Source organism: Pan troglodytes, chromosome 20 (genome assembly GCF_028858775.2).
Source record: "Pan troglodytes isolate AG18354 chromosome 20, NHGRI_mPanTro3-v2.0_pri, whole genome shotgun sequence".
NCBI classification, from domain to species: Eukaryota; Metazoa; Chordata; class Mammalia; order Primates; family Hominidae; genus Pan; species Pan troglodytes.
Genome location: NC_072418.2, coordinates 15,810,532 through 15,837,323, shown reverse-complemented (window position 1 = coordinate 15,837,323; position 26,792 = coordinate 15,810,532). Strand labels below are relative to the sequence as shown.

The following is a 26,792-nucleotide window of genomic DNA, read 5'->3' as shown; positions in this document are numbered from 1 at the left end:
GAGATGGGATCTGACTCTTGCCCATGCTGGAGTGCAGTGGTGCCATCATAGCTCACTGCAGCCTTGACCTTCCCAGTTGAAGTGATTCTCCTGCCTCAGCCTCCGGAGTAGCTGGGAGTACAGGTGCATGCCACCACACCCAGCTAATTAAAAGTATTTTTTCAGGCTGGGTGTGGTGGTGGCTCATGCCTGTAATCCCAGCACTTTGGGAGACCAGCCTGACCAACATGGAGAAACCCCATCTCTACTAAAAATATAAAATTAGCTGAACCTGGTGGTGCATGCCTGTAATCCCAGCTACGCAGGAGGCTGAGGCAGGACAATCATTTGAACCCGGGAGGCGGTGGTTGCAGTGAGCCGAGATCACGCCATGACACTACAGCCTGGCAACAAGAGCGAAACTCCGACTCAAAAAAAAAAAAAGAAAAGAAAATGCTGGGCGCGGTGGCTCACACCTGTAATCCTAGCACTTGGGGAGGCCAAAGCGGGTGGATCACCTGAGGTCAGGAGTTCGAGCCCAGCCTGACCAACATGGTGAAACCCTGTCTCTACTAAAAATACAAAAATTAGCCGGGCATGGTGGTGGGTGCCTGCAATCCCCACTATTTGGGGGGGGCTAAGGCAGAATGGCTTGAACCCAGGAAGCAGAGGTTGCAGTGAGCCGAGATCGCGCCACTCTAGCCTGGGCGACAGAGTGAAATTCCATCTCAAAAAAAAAAAAAAAAGAAAAAAAAATTGTGTGTGTGTGTGTGTGTAGGACCAGCTCATATGTTGCGTTATCTGTATCTGTTGGGGTAACTTGCATGCGTGTTAGAATCGGAGGCTGTCAGTTTGCAGTCAGCAACCTGGGTCTGCTGGGCACAATGCAGGTGTGTGTGTTCCTCCCTGGGCCCCCCAGTAACGAGCATGCGGCAAGGCTGTTACAAAGGCGTTTAGTTTATTCTCATCAGTATCACTGATATTCTCATGGTTCACATTTGCCAACGCCGCTCCTCTCCTTACAGTAGTTAAATGTGCAATCTCACTTGGGGGCCCAGGGAGGGGTGGGGGCTCGGCCCAGGGTGGGGAGGGCGTTGGCACTTCACGTGGACAGGGTGGGCAGCCTGTCCTGCGTGAAAGAGGTGTGGGTTGAGTGGGCGGCCAGGGAAGGGGAGTTGGCAGGGGAGGGCCCCACAGTCTTTTTTCTCTGGTGGTTGGTGATTCTCCATTCAGATTCCTTCCTGGCTGCCCAGGGTGGGGGAACCATGCAGCTCAGGGCAGGGGAGGAAGAGAAGGAAAAAGCAGCAGGCCGCCCAGGGGTAGGGGTGGAGGGTGAACGGCAGGGCAAGGGGGGTACAGGGGTGGCTCCTGGGGTAAGGCACAACCCTGTCTTTGGCTCTCCTGGTGAGGAGTTTCCTCCCCTGCACCCCCTGCCCGACCCTTCTCCCCAGCCCCCCACCCCCCGGACCCACACACAGTCCTGGGAGCCAGGGGGCACCTCCTGGGGTCCCTGAAACAAGTGGGCTCTGCCACCCAAGCCAGTGCCGCAGGGGCTCGAGGAGGGACACCCGAGGAAAAGGCAGAGAGGGGCAGGCAGGGGCCTACCCAGGACAAGGGGGTGGGGGTGAGAAGACCCCAGGCCCAGGAGCTGGCCCCCCCACCCCAACTAAGGCCTGGAAGTGAGGGAGCACCTGCTTCCTTTCAGGGGTCTGGCTGGAGCCCCGGTCTGCCCCTCGGCCTCCGTCAGGCCCAGCCGCTTGCCAAGTGACCAGGGCATTGTGCTTTGGGGTAAACGCTGGGGTGGGGTGGCAGGCCAGGAGGCGGGGGGAGAGGAGGGGTGACTAAGGTGCTTGTGCTTTAGCTGGGGGTGTCAATATCCCCCACTCAGGCCGGCTGGGGGCTAAGGTGCCAGGCCCCGGCCAGGAAGACAGTGCCAAGACCCCAGACAGACCCTGGCACTCATGACTGACCCCCGCAACAAGCAGATGTTAAGAGGGACCCCCAGTGGGCCGGCGGGGCTGCTGGTCCCATCGGGGGGATGGTCTCCAAATCAGATTACAAGGGTCCAGTAGGGGCTGGCCCCCACCCCATCTCCTAAAATCCCCCTGCCCCTAGAGAGACCCCTGGGAGCAGTGGGTAGGTGGGGGTTGGGGAGGCAGATGAGAGGCAGGGAGGACGAGGGCCAGAAACGCAAACAAGGATGTGGATGTGGATGGTGAAATGACACCCTGCATAGGGGGATGGGGAGTTAAAAAAGAAAAAAAACTCTGCCTTCACATGAAAATCTAAAACAACAACAAAAAACCACCCGCTCTGGGCGAGAACAAAAAGAGAGGAATGGTAAAAGAGAAAATTCTGCAAACAACTGCTAACAATGGAAGTGGACCCGGCCCTGCCCTGCCCTGCCCAGCCCCCAGGAGCCGGGCCCAGCCAACCAGCCAAGGCCTGGGACACCCTTAAACTATAGCCCTGTTGGGGAAGGTGAACAGGGAAGGGGGACCCACAGGACCCACAGGAGCCTAGGCAGCAGCTGGGACTGGAGTCCTACCATGGAAACACACACTCACACTCCACACATACACACCCACACACACACATTCAGCCTGCCCCCCAGCCCCCCAACACCTCCCTGCCTTCCAAGGCCCCCCACCCCTGGGGACCGAGGGGGACAATAGACACAGCCCCATTGGTTTGAAAAATAAAAGGAATCTTATACTTCAATATTTCATTCGCTAAAAAAAGGTTTTAAAAATTATGTACAGGGGAGTGGGGGCCAGGAGCCCTGCTGTGGGGGGGGGGGGGGTGAGTGTGGGGAGATGGAGGGAGAGGCAACAGCCCCCCAGTCTGCTCCCCTGGGTTCCAACCCAGGTCCTACTGCCTCTTGTATCTTCATTTGTTTGAAAGCAAAACTTCTGCACACACACACGCACACACTCTGCCAGCCCTGGAAACCTCTCATTCTATCCTCCGAGACCCTCGGTCTGCCCCCAAGAGACCCCCCCCTCCTTTAGGACCTGCCTCTCTGAGGCCCCAGAGGACCAAAGGGAGCAACAGAGGCGGAAAAGAGGAGAAAGGGCACCAGGCACGCCACTGCCGGCCACCTTAGGTCGGTTGTGCAATTTCTCGGAGCCTGTTTCCCCAGCTATAAAATGGGTAGTCCCCACGGCCTCGCCTACCCCAGCCCCCAGGCGCAGGGATAGACGAGGGTGACAGGAAGGCGCTTTTGGAGACGTGGAAGCACTGGGAGGTGGTGGGAGGGGTCCTGAGAACCCCTGGGGCCCCCCTCAAGTCCCAAGGGGCTGCAGTGAGGGGCGGAGGCTGAAGGCTTCCGCGAGGTGGCCTAGGGCCTGGGGAGGGGCCTTCCCAAGACCCCCAGGCCAGCCCCCTCCCCTGGTGGGCCTGGTGAGTGTGGAGATGACGGCTAGGGGTTAGGTTGGGGAGCCAGAACTCCCCCACTGCACGAGTGTGTGTTAAAGAAGGCAACACGGACCTCACGCCACCTGCCCTGCGGTCCTCTCCCGGCCCAGCTCTCGGTGGGGAAAGGGGGTAGGACAGGAGGGGCAGAGGGCCGGGAACATGCAGCACCCACCGCGGGTCCTGGGGAGGGACAGACAGTAGCTCATGACCAAGATGGCAGGTGTGTGTGTGTGTTGGGAGGGGAAGTGTGCGGCCCCGCGGGAGGCTGGGCGGGTTACTGCAGGGCTTCAGCCGAGGGACCCGCCTCGCCCTCGTGGCTGGCGGTCTCGAAGCCATGCTCCACACCCATCATGTCCGGCTCGATCTTGCCCGTTTCACTGATGAAGGTGGTGTAGGCGTCATCCTCAGCCTTGAGCACCTTGACCTTGGGCATCCAGCTCTTGCGCACGACGCGGCGGGCGTTGGTGCACATGTCGGCCGCGATGGCATTCATCTCGCTCTCCTTGAAGTTGGGGGCGAAGTTCTGGCAGTAGTCTGTGGGGCAGGGTGGGTGCGGCCTTGGCACGGGGGCCAGGTGACTCCCACAAGGCCTACTCACCAGCTCCCCTACAGCATCTGCGACTCCCTCTCAAAGGGGAGACAAGTGAGGCCACGCGGCCAGGACACCACACTACATGCACCCAACCCTACACCGGACTGAGTTCAGCCATGTGTGGGGATGTGTTGGTTTTGATGGGATGGCCCCGTGTTCTTGAAAAATTCGGATCATTTGCCAGAATTTAGTAACTGGGAGTGGTCACTTGAAAATCTAGATGCCCCCCATGACGAGTGGCTAGCACTGTCTGGCTGCCTCATCCCTCCCAGACTGCCCTGAGTTCGAGACCCTCCTGCCTGACACAGGCTCCCTTCCCTGGCTTCCCTTCGGCACGAGTATCCCCCAAACACGAAGAAATCTCTAAGCAATCACAGCCGGTTTCCCAGCAAGGCTAGAATGAGCCCCAGAATGCTTCTCAACACTGAACTCTAGCCCTCTCTGAGAGCCAAGGCTGGGAAAAAACGTCAACCTGCGTGCCCTGGGCCCACGCCCCGTCCAGCTGGGCCAACACTCACACTTGACAGCGTGGAGCACGCGGCTGTCCAGGGGCTTCCGACGGGGATCGTTGGTAGAAGAGCGGATGCCGGTGCCGCAGCTGTTGGCCAGCGTGTTCCTGGGGGCAGGGGACATGGAGGGAGTCAGCGCTCAAGTTGGTGGTGGGGGGGGACATGGGGAAACCCCACCCCCCTCCCTGGGGCTCTGGCAAGGGCCTTACCGGTCAAAGAAGGAGGCCAGGAGCCGCCGCAGTAGGACCTTGTGCCGCGTGCCTGCGCTGACGTGGCAGTTCATCAGCTGCGCCCTTGTGATGTACACGTTGGTGCCTGGTGAGAGGAAGCCGGAGGATGGCCTGGGGTGCCCCCAAACCGCCACAGCCCCCATGATGCCAGGCCTCATCTCAGAACACCCCAGGCCCTCCCTGCTGGGCTCTGGGTCCCAAGAAAACTCACCCAGGGACCTTCTCCCCTACACCTCTACCCACCAAGGGCAGTCAGGGGAGGCTCCTTGGGGCTCCCCCAACCTCATCAGTGCTCAGGAAAGGACAGAAAGGGTTGCTTCACCATCCTCGGGGCGCCTGCTGTGTGGCCGGTCGTGCCGCAAGCCTGTGTGAGGTGGGCACGCTGGCTGTCACCAGCTAGAGATGAGCCCAAGCTCAGCGGGACCAACAGGGAGTGGAGGCTCACACCTAGGCACTCTGACCCAAGGACCAAACACAGTCTTCTTCTTCTTTTTTTAAGAGATGAAGTCTCACTCTGTCACCCAGGCTGGAGTGCAGTGGCCACCATAGCTCACTGCAGCCTTGACCTCCTGGGCTCAAGGGATCCTCCCACCTCAGCCTCCTGAGTAGCTAGGACTACAGGCATTCGCCCCTGTGACTGTCCAAATTCCTAACCTAGGTAGTAGCTGGCCTTCACAGGAGCCCGGGAAGTAGCTAATCTACCCATGCGGCCAAACAATAATAGCCAATGCTCGCCCCGACCCCTTAAGCCAGAAACCTAGAGGCCAGGCCTTGCTGTATCAGCTCCTCCATCTCACCAACGCCCCCACCCTTAGGGTGGCTGTTACCAACACTACAGCACAGATAGGGAAACTGAGGTGCTGGGGGCTCCTAACCAGCTGCCCAGCCCAGCCCAGGCCAGCCGGCTCCAAAGCTGCGGAGGGGAGAGATCTGGGGCGAGACCGGCCCACCTGTCACCAGCTCCAGCTTCTCAGAGGGGTCGCCCTCGTCGTAGAGCTTGGGGTGGCAGCGGTTCCCAATCTGGTTGATAAGTTCAGCCGGGAGAGACGCCAGGTCTTGCCGAACCCGGATGCGATTTCGGGACTCGGGGGCTACCTGCTCCGGGAGGGCCTCCACCTTCTCGGCTGGAGGGAGAGAGTGGCATGCGAGTGGCAGGAGGAGCAGGGGTGGCTGGTGGGATGGGGGACAGGGCGGCACCTCACCTGTCTGGCCGACGTTCATCATGCTGTACATGGTGTACATGTTGCAGATCTGCCGGTACTGCTCATCCATGCCCTCCTCGCCACCATCCTCCTCCTCGTCCTCCTCATTGTGGTAGGAGCCAGGGCTGTCGCTGGTGTAGGCGCTTGAGGTGCCTGGGCTGGTCCGCTCCGACGTGCTGGGCCCACTCACCACACCCCCTGCTGCCGCCACCCCACCGGCTGGCTGCCCTGCTCCCGCAGCCACGGCGGGCTGGGCTGCTGCCACCACCGGAGCCTGTTGGGGTGGCGGGGGCTGGTGAGGCCGGTTGGCAGCCAGGTCTGGCGTGGAGAACTTGGCCATCTTGCGGCTGCCATTGCCGCCGCCCCCGGCCTCCTTCTGGCCACTGTCCCACAGCCGCTTGGCCACGGGCATGCACTGCACGGAGTCCGACTCCTGCTGCTCCGTCTTCACCCGCGACACGAGGGGCAGCGGGGTGCTACAGGCTGGCCAGCCCGATGTCTGCGCCACGGGGCTCTGGGGCTCCGACGATGGGGCCTCCTCCGCATGCAGGCCCTGGGAGTCGCAGCTCGGGGAGCTCACCTTGAGAAAGAACTCGGTGCCCTTCTCCATGATCTCCTGGATCTGCAGGAAGCCAGCCGTGTACATGAGCAGGAACTGGTCGCCCACGTTCATGCTCAGCCGGCCCGTGTAGCAGAAGCTGAGGATCTGCTGGAAAGACTGGGGCTGCACAGCCGCCGGCAGCTCCACCACGGCGCTGCGGCTGTTGTTGAACAGGTCCCGGAAGTAGGAGCTGCTAGCAGCAAGCACGGCCCGGTGGGCCTTGAAGGCATGGCCCTTGACCACCACTGACACGTCACAGTACAGGCCCTGCAGCCGCTGTTCATTGAGGCACTCCAGGATGCTGTTGCCGAAGTTCGGGATCTCCATCTGCAGTGTCTGGGCCATGGTAGCGGCTGCACGAGGGGCAGGGAGGAATGGAGAGACAGAGACGGAGGGACGGGGTCAGGCGGCAAATGTGGGTGCTGGCCTAGCCCTGGCCCCAAAGACCTCCCCTGCTGGAGGGACATCCGCACGATGGAATCTACCATGGTGCTAAACCACACAGAGCCCTCTACCCTATCTGTCCTGGTACAGACTCACTTTTACAATATGTGGTCAAATCTGCTAAGCTAGCTGCAGACCAGGGTGGCCACACGCTATCCCTTGCAAAGAGGAGGGGGCAAAGGCATACTTATTCATATGTACTTTAAGAGTAACTGAATATGCTTAAGTGCTCGGAAGAGTGGCTAGGACACAGTGTGCTACCTCTGAGTGCCAGCTATTGCAAGCACCAGGTACATATATGGTATCTCTTCAGGGTACTGGCATGGAAATGCCAGAAAGGCAGGGTCATCTGACTGTGCAGCAGAGTCTGCAGTGCTGGGCACATGCCCTTCAATCACTGTTTGTATAATGACTAAATGACCACTCAAGAAATTACATGAGGTCAGGCGCAGTGGCTCACTCATGTAATCTCAGCACTTTGGGAGGCTGAGGCAGGCGGATCACTTGAGGCCAGGAGTTCGAGACCAGCTTGGCCAACGTGGCAAAACCCTGTCTACCAAAAATACAAAAATTAGCCAGGTAAGGTGGTGTGGGTATGTACTCCCAGCTACTAGGGAGGCTGAAGCCAGATAATTACTTGAACCCAGGAGACAGAGGTTGCAGTGAGCCGAGATTGTGGCACTGCACTCCAGCCTGGGACATAGAGTAAGACTGTCTCAAAAAAAAAAAGGAAAAAGAAATTGCATGAGGCTGGGTGCAGTGGCTCATGCCTGTAATCCCAGCACTTTGGGAGGGCAAGGCATGTGGATCACTTGAGCCTAGGAGATTGAGACCAGCCTGGGCAGCATGGTGAAACCCTGCCTCTTACGAAAAATACAAAAATTACCCCGGCGTGGTGGAGCACACCTGTGGTCCCAGCTACTAGGGAGGGTGTGGTGGGGGGTGGATCTGTTGTTGAGCCCAGGAGGTCGAGGCTGCAGTGAGCTGTGATTGCGCCACTATACTCCAGCCTGGGATACAGACAGAGACACTGTCTCAAAAAAAAAAAAATAAATAAATAACTTACATGAAAACATCTCTAGTCATCAGGGAAATTAGAAGAAAACATCATCAGGGAAACGCAAATCCTAACCACAATGAGACACCATCTCACACCCACTAGGATGGCTAGAATCAAAAAAGTTGGTGAGGATGAGAAATCCAGAACCCATTTCCACTGCTTGTGGGAATGTCAAATGGCACAGCCACCATGGAGAACAGTCTGACGGTTCCTCAAACGGTTAAAGAGAGTTACCATATGACCCAGCGATTCCACTCCTGGAATTTATGCCCAGGAAAAACGAAAACATTTGCCTGCATTGAAAACCTGTACACAGACGTTCACAGCAGCATTATTCACAATAGCCCAAAGGTGGAAACGATCCAAACGTCCATCTGCGGATGGATGGGCCAACTAAACATGGTCAGTCCATACAATGGGATATTATTCAGCTATAAAAAGAAAGGAAATTCTGACACATGCTACAACATGGATGTCCCTGGAAAACATTATTCCAAATGAAAGAGGCCAAACAAAAGGACCACAGATTGTATGATCTATTTATAGGAAATGTCCAGGACAGGCAAATCCACGCGGACAGGAGGCAGATTAGTGGTTGCCAGGGGCTGGGTGGCAGGGAGAATGGGGGTGTGGTGAGGGAAAGCAAAGGGAAGGCAAAGGTGTGTGGGGTTTATTCTTTTTTCTTTTTTGAGATGGAGTCTCACTCTGTTGCCCAGGCTGGAGTGCAGTGCTGCGATCTTGGCTCACTGCAACCTCTGCCTCCTAGGTGCAACTGATTCATCCTGCCTCAGCCTCCCTGAGTAGCTGGGCTTACAGGTGCGCCCCACCACACCGGCTAATTTTTGTATTTTTAGTAGAGATGGGGTTTCACCACATTGGCCAGACTGGTCTTGAACTCCTGACCTCAGGTTATCCACCTGCCTCAGCCTCCCAAAGTGCTGGAATCACAGGCATGAGCCATGACGCCCAGCTGGGGTTTATTCTTGACATAATGAAAAATGTTCTAAAACTGACTGTGGTGATGGTTGCATAACTCTGTGAATATACTAAAGATCATTAACTGTACACTTTAAATGGGCAAAGTGCATGGTGTGAGCATCTCAATAAAGTTGTTAAAAAAAAGAAAGAAAGGAGGAAACTGTGAGACTGATTTCCTCTGGGCAGAAGTGGGAAGGAGACTTGCAAAGTACACTTTCAGGTCTTTTGAATTTTTAATCTGGTGGATGAAATGCCTATTTGCAAAAGTAAATAATATTTAAAAAGAAAAAAAACGTGAAATTGTGCCATACATACTTAATTCAAGCAAATTAACTCAAAAGTGCTTGAGGGCAGGGAGGCGAGGAAGACATGGGATTTTATTTTTTTGAAAGAGACAGGGTCTCATTCTGCCATCCAGGCTGGAGTGTTGTAGTAAGATCATAGCTCATTACGAGTCTTGAACTCTTAGGCTCAGGGGATCCTCCTGCCTCAACTTCCTGAGTAGCTGAGACTATACGTGTACACCACCATGCCTAGCTAATTTTTAAAATTTTTATAGAGACAGGGTCTTGCTACGTTGCCCAGGCTGGTCGTGAACTCCTGGCCTCAAGCGATCCTCCCATCTCGGCCACCAGAAATGGGAATTGCTGCTGCTCAGGTAGCCGACCCCCCGCACTGGCCTGTGAGAGGAACAGCTTGGGGAGGCGGCGGAAGTGGGGGTGTCAATGTGTGAACTTCTGCATCGGACCCTGTACTGCCTCTTCCAGGAGGAAGAACTGGCTGCGTGGGACGTGAGAAGGCTGTCCCCCACACTCTGGGGCAGTCATCAAAGGGCTTCAAAGGAAGGTGTGGCTTTCTACCTGACCCCACTGGTAAAGTGAGAATTCTTTATTTTTTATTTTTATTTTTGAGATGGAGTCTCGCTCTGTCGCCCAGGCTGGAGTGCAGTGGCACGATTGCGGCTCACTGCAAGCTCCGCCTCCCGGGTTCACACCATTCTCCTGCCTCAGCCTCCTGAGTAGCTGGGACTACAGGTGCCCGCCACCACATCGGGCCAATTTTGTGTATTTTTAGTAGAGACGGGGTTTCACAGTGTTAGCCAGGATGGTCTTGATCTGACCACAGGTGATCCACTCACCTCAGCCTCCCAAAGTGTTGGGATTACAGGTGTGAGCCTCCACGTCCAGCCTTTTTTTTTTTTTTTTTTTTTTTTAATTGAGATGGAGTCTCACTCTGTCGCCCAGGCTGGAGTGCTGGGATTCCAGGCGTGAGCTATCACGCCCGGCCTCCTCTGTAATTCTATAGGGTCTCTAGAGGGCAGTGGTCCTAACTGGGCAGAATGCGAGTGAGAAGGCTTCCCTGAGTAAGGCAGATCTTTCCAGACACTCCAGCTGGCCAGCAGGAGAAAGTAACAAGTACATGCAAAGGCCCTGGTGCAGGAATGCACACCTTCCCTCCCTTCCAGTTAGCTCTCAAGCACCTTCCATGTTTCATTAGCAACTCCACTCAGATCTGCCTCCCTGGGCTGGGCACTGAGAATACAGTGGCCACTCTCCTCCTATCTGGTAACACCCGTTCCGTCTGAAAGGGCTGCTGTGAGGAATAGAAACGGCAAGTGTTCAAAGGCTCAGAGGTGCAACCTAAGGTTGAGTCCTGGCTCCAGCACCGACCTGCTCCTCTGACCAGGAGCTCCAAATCTCTGCTTTCTCCATTTGGAAATCGAGGCTGAGGAGGTCAACCTGATTCTACAAACTCAACCTACACTTATTGTTACTGAATGATCATTCAAGAAATTACACGGAAACATTACTAGTCATCAGGGAAATGTGAATCCTAACCACAGTGAGATACCATCTCACTTACTGAGCTGCTACCCTGGCAGGCCACAAGCGAGACACAGACCCTGCCCCTTGCAACACCCAGGCGAATGGAGGAACAAACTCACAACTTCTATGAGCTCCCCGAATCCTCTTAGCAAGACTTCAGGGCTGGTTTCATACTCCCCTTGCAAAGCTGGAAAAACTGAGGTCATGTGGAAATTGAGGACTGTCCTGAGGTCATCTAAAAATTCATTCACCAGGTTCAAAATTCAAAAGATATGTCCTGAAGGGCGGGATGACTCAAGCCTGTAATCCCAGCACTTTTTTTTTTTTTTTTTTTTAAGACAGAGTCTTGCTCTGTTACCCAGGCTGGAGTGCAGTGGTGCCATCTCGGCTCACTGCAACCTCCGCCTCCCAGGGTCAAGTGATTCTCAGCCTCCTGAGTAGCTGGGCCTACAGGCGTGTGCCACCATGTCCGGCTAATTTTTGTACTTTTAGTAGAGATGCGGTTTCACCACATAGGCCAGGCTGGTCTTGAACTACTGACCTCAAATGATCCACCTGCCTTGGCCTCCCAAAGTGCTAGGATTACAGGCATGAGCCACCACACCTGGCCAATCCCAGCACTTTGGGAGGCCGAGTCAGGCGGATCACCTGAGGTCGGGAGTTCGAGACCAGCCTGGCAAACACGGTGAAACTCCGTCTTTATTAAAAATACAAAAATTAGCTGGGTGTGGTGGCAGGTGCCTGTAATCCCAGCTACTCGGGAGGCTGAGGCAGGAGAATCACTTGAACCCGGGAGGGTGGAGGTTGCAGTGAGTCAAGATTGTGCCATTGCACTCTAGCCTGGGCAACAGAGTGAGACTATGTCTCAAAACAAAAACAAAAAAACCCAAGATATGTCCTGAGCTATCTGCTGCCCCTACCACTTACATGCAAAAAGTGGTAAGGCCAAGATTCAAACCAGGGTCTGCCTAGGCACCACAGCCTGTGACTTCCCTTGCTTGTATCTTCCTTCCTCTTCCCCTCCTCAAAATCACTGCCACCATCCTACAAAAACACAAACAAAACAAAACAAAACCCCAAAACCTCCTTAGGGCAATCAGAGGGTGGAGGCTGGATCTAGGAATCCCAGTTACAAGGCAACAAAAATCTCCGCCCAGGAGCTCAAACTCAGAGCTGAATGGGCCAGGAGCTGGCCACTCTGCATGAAGAGGCAGGAGAAACAGGCACCATGTTGGGGGGCAAAGGACAGAGCCCAGAGAGCCTACTTCAGGGGTCCTGGCAGCCCTGAACCACCTCCCTGGGCAGCCAAATTAAAGCCACCCCTGGTACTGGGGCCCAAATGACAAGGACCAAGATGGTCAAGGGAAGAGGCTGGCATCCCAGTTCCTAGAGGGGTGCTCCAAGCTCATTCCCCAGGGAGGAGGACAAAGCCAGGACAGGTGTGCAGTGCTGCCAAAATCCTGCACCTGCCTGTGCCTCAGTTTATTCATCTGTAAAATGGGCTGTTCATCCAACCCATCCTGATGAACCGCATCCTCCTTTGTGGGAGGTGCTGGGGACACAGCCCTAAAAGGACCAGCTGTGCTTATGTGGAGCTGTCTAGTGAGGAGACACTGGGGATGATTTAATTACAGTTGGGGTGGGTATGTCAACCGAGCAGATGGCCTTGGTGGTAGGGACCATTAAAGGTTGAGCAACTGCCAGGACAGAGATAACACTTCTGGGCGGGAAGGTATCAGGTGTGGTCCAGGGACCCAAAGAAAGCTGGTGTAGCTGAAGGGCGATGCAGCAGGGACAGGGCTGCCAGGAAGGGTATGGGACAGGTGGGGTCCTGACCTACGGAGTGTGGACATCTTTGAAAATGAGCCCCAGGGTCAGGGCAGCATTTTAAGAGTTATATGTACAGGCCAGGCGCGGTGGCTCACGCCTGTAATCCCAGCACATTGGGAGGCTGAGGCGGGCGGATCACCTGAGGTCAGGAGGTCAAGACCAGCTTGGCCAACATGGTGAAACCCCGTCTCTACTAAAAATACAAAAATTAGCCGGGTGTGGTGGTGCACATCTGTAGTTCCAGCTACTCAGGATGCTGAGGCACGAGAATCACTTGAACTTGGGAGGTGGAGGTTGCAGTGAGCTGAGATCGAGTCACTGCACTCCAGCCTGGGTAACAGAGTGATACTCCATCTCAAAAAAAAAAAAAAAAAAAAAAAAGAAAAGAAAAAAGAGGTGTATGTACAGTTAACCCCTCCAAGGGCACTGTCAGCTCAATGAAGGCAAACATTCTGGCTGGTTTTATTCAAGATTAGTTCTTTAGAATGAAATAGATGCTCAGTAAATATTTGTAAATGTGTTAAAGAACAGTGCAGAGAGGCTGGGCACGGTGGCTCACGCCTGTAATCACAGCACTCTGGGAGGCAGAAGCAGGAGGAGCCCCTGAAGCCAGGGGTTCAAGACCAGTCTGGGCAACATAGTGAGACCCCTATCTCTACAAAAAATTTAAAAATTAGTGGGGCTTGGTGGCTTGCACCTGTAGTCCCAGCTACTTGGGAGGCTCAGGTGGGAGGATCACTTGAGCCAAAAAGTTAGAGGCTGCAGTGAGTGATGATCGTACCACTATATTTCAGCCTGGGTCATAGAGCGAGATCCTGTCTCTGAAACAAAAAAAGCAAAAACAAAAAACCACATCCCCCGACCCCACTACCCCACCAAAACCAACCAACCAACCAACCAACCAACCAACCAAACAAACAAAACAGTGCAGAACGGGCACAGGACTGCTTCAAGGTGACCTTACCAAGCACCCGGCACCGGCCACAGGTAATTTTTTTTTTTTTTTAAAGACAGGGTCTCACTATGTTGTCCAGGCTGGTCTTGAACCCCCCCATTTGGCAATGGAGACTGAAAGGTTACGGGGATAATAGGAGGCAACAGAGATGTGGGGGTTGGGAAGGTGGCCCAGGTCCCCTCCTGAGAATGAGAGCCAACCTGATGCTCAGACTGAGGTCCCCCATACCTTGTGAACCTCAGCTTCAGAGCCCAGCACCACAGCACCCAGGGCTTTGGAGCCTTTGATTAGCAATTGGTCCAAATAGCTCAGCCAATTAGCGCACGGGAGCTCTCCCTCCCTCCATGCTGCTGGGGACGAGCGGAGTGGGGCGACGGGTCTGTGAGCCACAGTGACCTGAATGCTGTTCCGTCTAGTTCCCCAGTGGCCCCCGCACAGAGTGGACAGGGGTGAGCTGCAGTGTGGGCCAGAGCAGACCCATCTCTGGGAACCCCTCCATCCCTCTGTGATTGGCCCAATCCGGCCCAATCCTGCCCAATGGACTCAGGAGAAAAACTACGTGGGCCCCTGCAAGAAGCCCTCACCCACGCTAGCCCCAGGAAGGGAGCTAGCATGACTGGACTCTCAGAGGAAACGGGTCTCTCGCTGGCAGGTCCCTGGCAGGGTCACCTGCTGGCTGAAGCAGGGGTGGGATGGAGTCGAGGGTTGAGATCTCTAAACCACCTAATGGTTCTAGTCCCCACCAAATTCCCACCTAAGTCAGGCTCAAACACACTGCCTGGTCCCCCTCTACTGCGGTGAGGCCTTTGCCCAAGCTGTGCACCCTGCCTGGAATACCCTCTTCCTCCACCCTCAGCTACTCACTTCTCCAGGCTAGAGAAGATGTCCCTCTCCTGCCCCACCCCAGCCACAGTGCCCTTAAGCTTACCTCTGAGGAAACTAAGTCCCACTTGATTATAAACTCCCCAAGGGCAGAAAACCATATGAGAATCATCTCTCCTTAAAATTCAGCATATCAGCACCCCTGAGGGTGTGGGGGACAAGGGCAGGAGGCCACAGGGCAGCTGGGACCTTCCTGGCCAGGACAGTGCCTAGTCCTGGCCCTGGACCTGAGCAGATCTTCTGGTGAGACCCAAGGGCACAGCACACGGTTTCCATGACTTCCCAACAACTACTCAATAAATATTTGCCAGGTCCCTGCCTGGGCAGGCCACAATGGTGACAAAGTAGCCCTGCCTCTGGAGCTCACAGTCCAGCAGGAGACAGGGCCATTCATCCTTGGTCACACAGATCAATGTGCTACACACTGGGGTGCCTGACCTTGCCCAGAAGGGGTGACACTGGAGCTGAGATCTAGGAAGGGCAGTAGTGGATGGGGAGTGTGGCCCTTCCAGAAAGGGTTTTCACCTCCAGGGGACTGGGCTCAGTCTCAGGGCTCTGCTATGGACAAAGTATGTCCCTCCAAATTCATAGATTGAAACTCTGAGCCCCAATGTGCCTGTATCTGGAGATAAAACCTTTGGGAGCTAATTAAGGTTAATTGAGGTCATAACGGTGGTATTAAGAAGGCAGCTGTCTGCAAGCCATGAAGAGAGCCCTCACCAGAACCTGACCACGCTGGCACTCTCATCTAGACTGCCAGCCCCCAGCACTCTGAAATATAAATGTCTGTTGTTTAAGCCACCCAGTCTGTGATATTTTGTTGTGTGGCAGCTTGAGCTGACTAAGACAGGCCTGAAGCACCATCTATTCACTGATGCCTCCCCCACTGGAGTCTTTGGCCCGGACTTCCCTGTGAATGCCAGACTCGCACACACCCCAGACACCTCCACTCAACAATTTCAGGACCTGGCTCCAGTCCTTCCCAAAACCTGTGAATGCCGTAGCTTCACCAGCTCCGGCCCTCCTCATTCAGATCCTTGGATTCATCTTCAACTCCTTCAAAACCACTTTGTACTACCTTGGCCCCAAGTGACATTGCCTGGGCCCCTACAATGCTTTATTGGGGCCCCTGGCAGTCTGGCCCTGCTTGCTCTCGGACCTACTAGAATGGGAATGGGACAGCCATAGCTCTTCATACTCTCCCTGGTCACATAAAGTCCTTTCTCTACTCTTTTGCTTTTGGAGACAGGGCCTTGCTCTGTCACCCAGGCTGGAGTACAGTGGCACCATCATAGCTCACTTCAGCCTCAAACTCCTGGGCTCAAGCAATCCTCCCACCTCAGCTTCCCAAATAGCTGGGACCACAGGAGCTACATCCAGCTAATTTTTTTTTCTTTTTTTTTTTGAGGCAGAGTCTCACTCTGTCGCCCAGGCTGGAGTGCAGTGGTGGGATCTCGGCTCACTGCAAGAATCGTTCAAGCGATTCTCCTGTCTCAGCCTCCTGAGTAGCTGGGATTAAAGGTAACCACCACCATGCCTGGCTAATTTTTCTATTTTTAGTAGAGATGGGGTTTCACCATGTTGGCCAGGCTGGTCTTGAACTCCTGACCTCAAGTGATCTGCCCACCTCCCAAAGTGCTGGGATTACAGGCGTGAGCCACGGCACCTGGCCCATCCAGTTAACCAAAAAAAAAAAAAAAAAAAAAAAAAAAAAAAAAAAGTATATGTATATGTATGCTTTTTTTTTTTTTTTTTTTGGTAGAGACGTGATCTCACTATATTGCCTGGGCTGGTCTCCAACTCCCAGCTGAGTGTTCCTCCTGCCACAGCCTCACAAAACCCTGCGATTATAGGCATGAGCCACTGCGTCTGACCAACAAAGCCCTTCCCGACACTAACTCCCTGGCTTGATTCTCCCTGCTTGACTTATCCTTCTTGGGAGTTCCTATGATTTATTTAGCAAGCTGGCCATTTTTCTTTTTCTAAAAAAAATTATTTATTTGTGCATTTTTTAGTAATAGAGACGAGGTCTCCCTAATGTTGCCCAGGCTGGTCTCAAAATCCTGGGCTCAAGTGGTCCTCCTGCCTTGGCCTCCCAAAGTGCTCGGATTACAGGTGCGAGCCACCACCCCTGCCAAACTGGGCATTTTTGGGGGCTTCATGTCAGTTTCCCTGGGGCAGGGAGTTTGCCTGTGTAGATCCCTGTTGTGTCCTCTACCCCTAGGATCTGGCCAGGTACACAGTGGGTGCTCACAGTCCTTTGTGGAAAAAATGAACAAAGAATTACTTCCATTCCTCCTAACCTAACTCCCTGTTTTGTTCCACATTAACGTGGCTCAAACAGGAATAGGGCTCAGAAGCATTATCTGTGGCTGGGCAGACAGACGACCTCCTTTGACAGTTGCCAAGGTGGGTAGCCAGCAGTCAGGGGCCTATTGAGACCTCAGTGTTACCTGACGAATTGCTCACACTGCCGGTGGATCCTGCCATCTGCAGGAAGGGGGCTGGCAGGATGATTCCTGGGAGTAGTAACTGTCAGCTCTTAGGGAAGAGAGCTGCGGAATTCCCCAGCCAGCATGGGCCTGTGAGAGACTGTCAAAGGCACAGTCCTTTCCTGATGTCTTTCCAGGGAAGCTGTGACATGGCCGTCGACAGATGCTATGGTCTGAATGTTTGCCTCTTCCCAAAATTCACATGCTAAAGCCTATCTCCAATGTAGTGGTATTAAGAAGTGGGGCTGGCTGGGCACGGTGACTCACGCCTGTAACCCCAGCACTTTGGGAGGCTGAGGAGGGCGGATCACGAGGTCAGGAGATAGAGACCATCCTGGCTAACATGGTGAAACCCCATCTCTACTAAAAATACAAAAAATTAGCCAGGCACAGTGGTACGTGCCTGTAATCCCAGCTACTCGGGAGGCTGAAGCAGGAGAATCGCTTGAACTCAGGAGGCGGAGGTTGCGGTGAGCCGAGATCGGGCCAATGCACTCCAGCCTGGTGACAGAGCAAGACTCCGTCTAAAAAAAAAAAAAAAGTTAGGCCTTTCAGCCAGGTATGGTGGTTCACGCCTGTAATCTCAGCACTTTGGGAGGCCGAGGTGGGCAGATCACCTGAGGTCAGGAGTTGGAGACTAGCCTGGCCAATATGGTGAAACCCCATCTCTACTAAAAATACAAAAATTAGCTGGGCGCAGTGGTGCACGCCTGTAATCCCAGCTATTAGGGAGGCTGAGGCAGAATTGCTTGAACCTAGGAGGTGGAAGTTGCAGCGAGCCAAGATCATGCCACTGCACTCTAGGCTGGGCAACAGAGCAAGACTCCATCTCAAAATAAAAAAGTTGTTGTTGATCAAAAATTTAAAAAGGGCTGGGTGCAGTGGCTCACGCCTGTAATCCCAGCACTTTGGGAGGCAGAGACAGGCGGATTACCTGAGATCAGGAGTTCGAGATCAGCCTGGGCAACACAGTGAAACCCCGTCTCTACTAAAAATACAAAATTAGCCTGGCATGCTGACACATGCCTGTAATCCCAGCTACTTGGGAGGCTGAGGCAGGAGAATCGCTTGAACCTGGGAGGCGGAGGATGCGGTGAGCCGAGATCGCACCACTGCACTCCAGCCTGGGCAACAAGAGTAAATCCCCGTCTCACCAAAAAAAAAAAAAAAAAAAAAAGTGGGGCCTTCGGGAGGTGATTCAGTCAGGAGGGCTCTGTCCTCATGAATACGAACTGTGCCCGTATAAAAGAGGGGGAGCTTGTTTGTCCTTGCCACCCTGTGCAGATACCTAAAAGGTGCTATCTATGAGAGATGGGCCCTCACTAGACACGGAATCTGCTAGCACCATGATATGGGACTTCCCACCCTCTACAACTATGAGCAGCTCATCTCTGTTGTTTATCAATGGCCCAGTCTGTTTTGTTTTTTTGAGACAGGGTCTTGCTCTGTCACCCAGGCTGAAGCGTAGTGGTGCAATCTTGGATCACTATAGCGTCAAACTCCTGGGCTCAAGTTATCCTCTCACCTCAGCCTCCTGAGTAGCTGGGACTAGGGATGTGTGCCACCACGCCCGGCTAATTAAAACAATTTTTTGCAAAGATGAGAGACATATGTTCTCAGGACCTCCTGAGGGCTGTGTCACGGGTGAAAAACAAATTAAAATTAAATTTTTTTGTAAAGATGAGGTCTCACTATGTTGCCCAGGCTGGTCTCGAACTCCTGGGCTCAAGCAATCCTCCCATCTCAGCCTCCTAAATGCTGAGGTTAGAAGCATGAGCAATGTGCCTGGCTTCCAGTCTAAGGTATTTTATTACAGCAGCCCAGATGGGCTAAGACCTACAAGCCAGTTAAGGGAGACCAGCAACTCCAAGTGTAACAAGGAACAAAGGCCCCAGAGAGCCCCACAGTCCTTCATGCAGCTCAGCAGGATGTGGCTGGATCCTGGCAGCTACTCAGGTTGCCTGCCTGACCCAGAACCAGGAAGACCCCTCTGTAGGGGCTGAATGTGAAGGCAGTCCAGGAAAATGGTTAGTGAAGAACAAACTGTTCAGCAGGGGGCGATGACTCCTACCTGTAATCCCAGAACTTCGGGAGGCTGAGGCAGGAAGACGCTTGAAGCCAGGAGTTTGAGACCAGCCTGGGCAATATAGCAAGACCTCATCTTGCATCAGTATTTTTTTTTCTTTTTTGTTGAGACAGTCTTCCTCTGTTGCCCAGGCTGGAGTACAGTGGCGTGATTTCGGCTAACTGCAACCTCCGCCTCCTGGGTTCAAGCAATTCTCGTGCCTCCGCCTCCTGAGTAGCTAGGATTACAGGCACACACCACCATGCCTGGCTAATTTTTGTATTTTTAGTAGAGACTGGGTTTCTCCATGTTGGCCAGGCTGGTCTCAAACTCCTGGCCTCAAGTGATCCGCCCACCTCAGCCTCCCAAAGAGCTGGGATTACAGGCGTGAGCCACTGCACCTGGCCTGTATTTTTTTTCTTATACACCCATAGATTTAATTCGTTATCTTTTTCCCTGAATGACTGTTGTTAAATCCATGGTGGCAGTAGGATTAGTAACAGTGTCCCCTACTCAAGCCTCACTGACTGGGCCCATACCTGGCCAGGGCTCAGACAGGCTCATTTAACTTACTCTTCTTTACAGTTTCTGAGGAAGAAATGAGCCTGCCTGCCATTTCATGGATGGGAATGAGGCCCAGAGAGGTGAAGCCAGAGGTGGGGAACATGTAGCTGGTGAATGGCAGGCACAGGTTTATACCCAGGCCGTCTGGCTCCCGAATCAGGCAAAAATGTGAGGCAGCTGTGACTAGACCCATTTCACAGGTGGGAAAACTGGTGTTCAGAGAAGCAAGGCAGAGACCAGACAGGAACCCCGGACCGGCTGAGCCCAGAGCTGGGGCTCTTTACCTGAGCTACTGGATGTGTCCTCTCCAGAAACAGGGTCTTCTGCCTGTCTGAGGACCTCCACCTCAGGGTCTGGGGTGCCCTCTCTCTAATCCCCAAGGAAGGCCTTCTTCATTCTTTTCATTCTTCCTTTCCCAATCCTCCCAACTGCAGCTATTCTCTAGCCCTTTCTCCCTGCAACCACCATCTCCGGGAATGAGCAGTCTCCGCGTGCTGCCTCTCCCTCCTCCCACTCGCTCCTCCTCGCAGCCCTCGGCAATCTGGCCTCCCTTTGCAGGCAGCAGCTCCAGCTCCTTGGAGAGCCTGGCAGAAGCTCTGCCTCCGTCCTCATGGAGCTCGCAGCCTGCCCGCTCCCTCCCCACCAACTCCAACCATAAGCCCACCCTTCGGAGTTACATCCCACTCCCTGCGTGTAATCAGATCATACCCAAAAGACAGGGCAGCAGTGGCGGCAACCAAGGGTGGAGGGAACAACAGTAAGTGCAAAGGCCCTGAGGTGACCCTGGTGCCGCTAACACAAAGGAGGGTGGAGGGATGGGGATCATCCTGGGAGAGGGGCCTGCTGGGCTGTGCTAGGGAACCACGCAGGACCTAAGATTTTGAATCCTACTATTGTACTAGGCTCAAATCCCTTATAGAGCTTGTCACTCAGAATTACCCTCAATACTGCTCACCCCCCATATCAGTCTCCCATCTAGAAAATGGGCTGACAGCAGCAGCTACCTCACAAGGCTATTTCAAGGATTAAACAACCAAAGAACACAGGCCGATCGGCGCTCGCCCCGTAGTCGGTGCTCATGAATGCCAGCTGCTGTTAGTCGTATCCCCTGGCCCCATGCTGGGCCGCAAACTCCCTGGGAGTAGAAGACATCTTATGCCTCTCACCATCTCCCAGACCTTGCACATTTCATGGGATTAACAGGCAGTGATCGCTGGGGTTTTCCCCAGAGCCTTCACAGCACTGTCCACTCACACCCCAGACGCCAACCTCTCCCGCAAACCTCATGATAACCAGACAGTGGAGATTCCCCACCCAGCCACTGCATTTGCGTCAATCATTCTTTGTGGTGGGGGCTGCCCTACACACTGTCTGATGTTGAACCGCATCCCTGGCCTATAAACCCACTAGATGCCAGCAGCACACCCCCCCGGCAGGGACAACCAAAAATGTCCCCAGACATTCCCCAAGTATCCCCGGAGGAGGTAGGACTGTACCCAGTCGCGAATCACAGCAGTATAGTTGTGCCCACCTGTCACTCCTTATCAGAGGAGGACACTGAGGCTCAGAGGTAAAGACCTTTGCCCAGAGTCTCATGGCTGAGACAGGGGTGGTGCTAAGTGTGAAATTTCACTCTCCACTAGACCGTGTCTGCTCACCCTTACCTACCCTCTCCCTTTGCTCGATTTAGAAACCACGAACTGGACACAGTCAAAGCCCTCAGAGAAGACGCACAGGTCTCTAAGAACTGAGACCTTCGCCAAGGAGGCAGCACATGAGAAGGCTGGAGGGACATGACCACAACCACACACAGATCACAACCTAAGACACGTCACCTCTGCCGGCTCGGCTGGTCCTCACCCCACCTAATGTGCAAGCAGGCCCAGTCCCACCTCCCGGCCCCACCTCATGCGGCCCAGAGGGTTCTCTAGGGGAAGGCAGTAGCGGCTGAGAGGACTGAGGAGCAAATGCAGACACGAGGAACATGAAAGTGGCTGGAAGGCGGCACAGGGGTGGTAGCCAGACCACTTTGCAGCTTGTGTGAAGGAAGGACTAGGGTGCCTCAGTTGCCTTGTGTGTCAAATGATGATAACAGGCAGGACCTGCTAGCCATGGGCTTAAATGAGTTCGAGTGTGTACAAGTGCTGAGAGCAACCTAGGAGGAGAAACGAGGGGCACGGAGGATCTGAGGACGCAGAGTGGCATGAACACTGACTCATGTTTTCCAGCCCCAGTGGCTCACCACCATCCCAAAAGCAATATGCCCCACCAAGCCTGATGGGATCCCTCTCTCCACACAGGCTCTGGCAATGACACTGATGAAATCTAGGGTCAGACAATGTTGGGCCAACCCCAAACTCTCTCCAAACCCCCGGGCCTCCAGGCAGACTCCTTCAATAGATCCTGTAAGGCTGACCAAAACTCACATCTCCTCAAAGCCCAGCTCAAGAACCTGCTGGGGCTCCCTGCTGCCCGGCCAGGAGGCCAGATTTTTTAAATACCCTAGATGCTGGCCAAGGGGTTCTGAACTTCCATCTGGGGGTGATGGGCAGATCCAGGAGACCCAGAGACAGGGCTTCACTCTCTTGTGAATGGTACTAGAGTCTCTGTCTCCACAGTAGGGTCATCCCCCTACTCCTTCCCTCATGAAGACAAAATGTTTAGAGCACTCAGAAGAAGACTGGTACATACTCAAGAAAAGCTGTGAATGTGCTGTCCCCTGAGCCTAGAACACTGACCCCTCCCTGCGCCCCAGCACCACCCACCCCTTAGCTAATATTATTATTCAGATCTTAGCTCTCCGGGAACACTTCCGGCCACCCATCGAAACCTCCCCATCCCCTCATGGCTCATGATGACTTCACTTTGCTACACCATCTTTGTAAACACAGAGGTATGTGAAATTATCTTGATCCTTTGCTTGTGAAAGTTTGGTCGCTTGAGAGCTAGCTGCTCTGGATCTGTTACTCCGGGATGCTTCCCCAGCCCCCAGCGGGGAGTCAGCACCCAGCAGTGAAATAAAACTGTCTCAACGGGCTGCCTACTTGTTGCACTTGCCCCCACAGAGTCTGTGCATGCTAAGTTCTCACCGAAAAGCAGTTATTACTGGTGGCTTCTCCTCTACCTCTAGGCACAAACCGGAGCTGCCCGAGGCACTGCCTGTCCCCCACTCACCAGGGCCAACTCCCAACAGTCTCAGCTAAGTGACTGGATGGTACCACCAATCCCCTATCCCTGGTATCCAACCCAGCTTAGGTCCAGGAGGACCCAGTCTGTGCTGAAGCAGACCTGCAGCAATCCTGGCCCAACCAGCCAGGAAGGATGGTTCAGTCTCTTTGCGGGACTGCTGGCCCAGTTCCTACTCCTCCTAGAACCAAGTGGCTAGCCAGACAGGCAAGAAGGGCAGGGCCCAGGTTGGAGGGTGTCCTGGGAACTATAGGGAGACTGGGGAGAATTAGGGTGACAACCCATCATTAAACCCAGAAAAACTGGCTGACACCACTTGACCCAGCAGTTTGTGGCTCCTGCCTCAGGTGCTGAAGATCCCAAATCAAAGTCCCAAGGACACCCTGGTAACAGCCTTGCAATTAGCCCAGAAAGGAACAAAAGCTGCTGCCATCCGACTGGGGGCCAAAGTGGGGCAAAAACAGTCTAGGCAAGCAAAGTCAAGTCCAGCCCTGGTGGTGCCAGGCCTCCTCAGCTTCCCACGGTCAGCCCACAGTTCCATGACTCCTGACCTCTTGGCTCCCAGGAGGGAAATGGGGAAGAAGGGGTGACCAGGCCTCCGAGAAAGCTACCTCCACTGTTCCATTCCCCGGGGACATCATGGAAACTCAGTCTGTCCCAAAGGGGATTGACCCATCCCTCAGGGTGAGCAGAAGGGAAGGCCTGGACGGAGGAGAACGCCTGCCAGGGAATCCAGAACGAGGAGCTCCTTCAGTCACCCTCCTGGAAGGCCACTTGAGTGACTATGGGTTTGGGCTGAGGGTCAGACAATCCCAGTTCAGCCACTGTCTGCTCATGTGATCTGAGACAAGCCACACCACCCCGAGCCTCAGCTTCCTCGTCTGGACCACAGAGAAGGCCTAAGTTGAACCGGTGGTGGTGAGCCATCAATGAGCTCATCCGACCAGCGAGCTCGGCACAGGGCCTGGCCCAGGACGAGTGTCCCAGAGGTAGATCCCTGGGCCAGGGTGTGAGTGCCTGATTTGATCCCCTTAACTCTTCTCTGTGCCCTGCCTTCACCCCATCGGGAGCCTCCAAACCACGATCAACAGAGTTTTACATGCTCACTCCCTCTAATTCTTCACCCCCAGGGAGGTGGCACACAGAACTCAGGCTCAAGGAGTTGGTGCCTGGGAGGCCATGGTACTAATATATACGATGGTTGCTGTGAGGTCCCATCCACTAGGCTTGAACCACCAGCTTCTGGCCACAAAAGGTAGAGAAAGAATGCAGGATCCTAAAATACCCAGGTAACGTCTGCTGGGCTGCCTCCCTGTAGATATATAAGGTGGGGGTGGGCGAGGGCCACCTTGTGATAAACAAGATGCCTAAGCTAGGTGTTCCAGACTGTCTCCAGCTGCCCACACAAACACCCACTGGCCAGTGCCTTTGAACAGTTGGCAGAGGCTTGCCCAAGGGGTAGGGTCAGGACTCTAGAGGCTTCAGGGATGAGGTGTGAGAAAGACGGAACCCCTTAACACTTGGAGTTGGGGGCGGTGGGGGGCGCATCTTAGTATATACCTTCTGGTCACACCAGCTTTTCCTGACCTGCCCCCACATCCCCCCTAGCCTAGCCCAAAAGGCTCTGCTCTCTCGACTCCCAAAACTCCTACAGCAGTCCCTCACCTTACCTGATCGCCCCCACATCTAGCCTCCCCCTCCCCACATCTGAGTCCTGACCTCATGTGACCCCCGGAAAACATCTCTGGGATCTCCTATCCGCCCCCACACGAAGTAACTCCGCCCACACCCGCCGTGCCCCACTTCCTGGGCTTCTCCTCAGCCGCCCCCAGGCCTGTAACTTGACCCACCCACCTCCTCCAGCGCCCAGGCGGTACCTGCAGGCCCGGCCCCTCCCCGCCCCCCTCCGGCCGCGCCGCTCTCCTCTCCTCTCCTCCCCCACTCGGCCTGGCCGGAGCCCGACTCCTCCTCCCCCTCCCCCTCCCCCTCCGGCATCCACGGGAACCTCCTCACTTTTCCGCCTCGGACCCTCCAACTTCCCCGGATCCCCGGTACCTGCCCCGGCCCGACCTGGCCCCCTCCCTCGCTGGGAGCCGGGGGAGCGGTCCAGGTACGATCCTGCCGCCCCCAAGCCCCGAAGCTCGGGCTGGACGCTCAAGGCCGCCCGCGGTAGCTGGGCCTCCACACACTCGCCTGCCCGGGCACAGTGCAGGCTGCGGGCCCGGCTCCTCCTCGGTCCGAGAAAGCACCCAGGCCCTCCCCACTCAGCCCTCGGGCCGCCCCGGCTGGAGGAGGCCGGAACCGGGCCTGAGGCGGGCCGCCTCACCTGCGCCGTGGTCGCGCTCCGGGGGGTCCCGGCGGGCTCCGCAGCGGCGGCTGGGGCCGGGCCTGGGCCCGGGGCGCGCCCCGCTGCGCCGGGGCCTCGGCCTCCGCCTCCGCGGCCTCCGCGGCCTCCGCCTCAGCAGCAGCGGCAGCCGCGGCGGCCATTCATTGTGGGCCAGGCCGCCCCAGCCGAGCGCCGAGCGAGCGCAAGCCGCGCCGCCGCCGCAGCCAGGCCAGGGAGGAGCGGCCCCGGCCCCGCCCGCGCACCGCCCTCGGGCCCCGCCCTCCAGGCGAGGCCAGCCGAGCTCCGAGCGCGCCCCTTCTAACCGGCTCCGTCTCCTCTCTATGCCCCTGGGGGATCCTCGCCAGTACGTCGGCTCAGCTCGATGGTTCGAATCCCGACCCCGCCACCTTCTAGTCCCGCGACGTTGGGCAAGTCGCTCTACCTTTCCGAACTTTAGTTTCCTGTAAAACAAAAACAATAATGACTGCTGTTTATTGTGGCAGGCACTGCGTTACGTTCTTTATGGGAATTAGCTCGTTTAAACTACACAGTAACATTTTTTAGTGAGAACTGTTACAGACACACTATAGAAAATAAAAGCAGCTGGGCGCGGTGGCTCACGCCTGTAATCCCAGCACTTTGGGAGACCGAGGTGGGTGGATCGCCTGAGGTCAGGAGTTCGAAACCAGCCTGGCCAATATGGTGAAACTCTGTCTCTACTAAAAATACAAAAATTAGCCGGGCGTGATGGCATGCGCTTGTAATCCCAGCTACTCGGGAGACTGAGGCAGAAGAATTGCTTGCACCTGGGAGGCGGTGGTTGCAGTGAGCCGAGATCATGCCACTGCACTCCAGCCTGGGCGAGACTCCGTCTCAAAAAAAAAAAAAAAAGAAAGAAAGAAAAGGAGGCACAGAGAAATGAAGAAAGCTGGTCAAGATCATCACACAGCAAGGAAGTGATGGTAGGTGCCAGGATTTAAACACAGGCTCAAAAGCGACAATAAGACCTAAGACTTTTATGATGCTTACCGGATGCTAGGTTCTGTTAGCATTTTACCTGCACTAACTCGTTTACTTCTCACTACAACCCAGTAACAAATGGTAAAAAAAGTTCTGCCCATTTTGCAAAAGCGGTAACTTAAGTTCAGAGTTAACAAGTCGCAGGGCGAGCTGAGACTGGGACCCAGGTAGCCGGGACCACTTCGCTGTCCTGCCTTCATACACTGGTTAGAACTTTACCGAGCGCTTACAATGTTAGAGTGGTTCTTTGCACACTTTCCAGGAATCTGTCATTTAATCTTTGCTCTATCTGAGAAACCACGATTCTCATTTAATAGGTAAGAAAAGTGAAGCCGCGGGAGTAACCTGCCCAGAGCATGTGATGGGACTGAGATTCAAACCCGGTAAATCCAACTCCAGAGCCTGAGTCATTCCTGCAGGGTGCTCTGAAATAATGTGTATATAGCACCCAGAACACAGAAGAGGACCAATAAGTGTTGGGTTTCTCCGCTTACCGCCCCTTTTCTGAGCCACAACTTCCTCATCTGTGAAATGGGACTAGGGACGTGTCCTCTCCCAGGGGATCCACTGTGATTAACACCCCCGGAACAGCACGATCAGCGCGCTTCCTTTATGGCTTTCATTTTGATCCCGG

General features: G+C 54.8%; 1 protein-coding gene across 3 annotated transcripts; it reads right to left on the bottom strand.

Annotated features, from left to right (window-relative positions):
• Window positions 1–920: 920 nt before the first annotated feature.
• Window positions 921–26,784, bottom strand: NACC1 (nucleus accumbens associated 1). 3 transcript variants are annotated; one of them, XM_016935229.4, is made up of 7 exons: window positions 26,653–26,784; window positions 25,462–25,599; window positions 5,930–6,883; window positions 5,678–5,851; window positions 4,707–4,812; window positions 4,507–4,604; window positions 921–3,930 (listed from the first exon to the last, which is right to left on the bottom strand). In XM_016935229.4, exons 3-7 carry the CDS (start codon window positions 6,873–6,875, stop codon window positions 3,671–3,673), a joined length of 1,584 nt encoding a protein of 527 aa, XP_016790718.1. In that variant the 5' UTR covers window positions 6,876–6,883; window positions 25,462–25,599; window positions 26,653–26,784; the 3' UTR covers window positions 921–3,670. The 3 variants fall into 3 exon arrangements, with proteins under 3 accessions (XP_016790718.1, XP_063657344.1, XP_016790717.1); XM_063801274.1 differs by having other exon boundaries at window positions 25,581–25,599; window positions 26,653–26,749; XM_016935228.4 differs by lacking the exons at window positions 25,462–25,599; window positions 26,653–26,784 and adding an exon at window positions 25,139–25,330.
• Window positions 26,785–26,792: the final 8 nt, after the last annotated feature.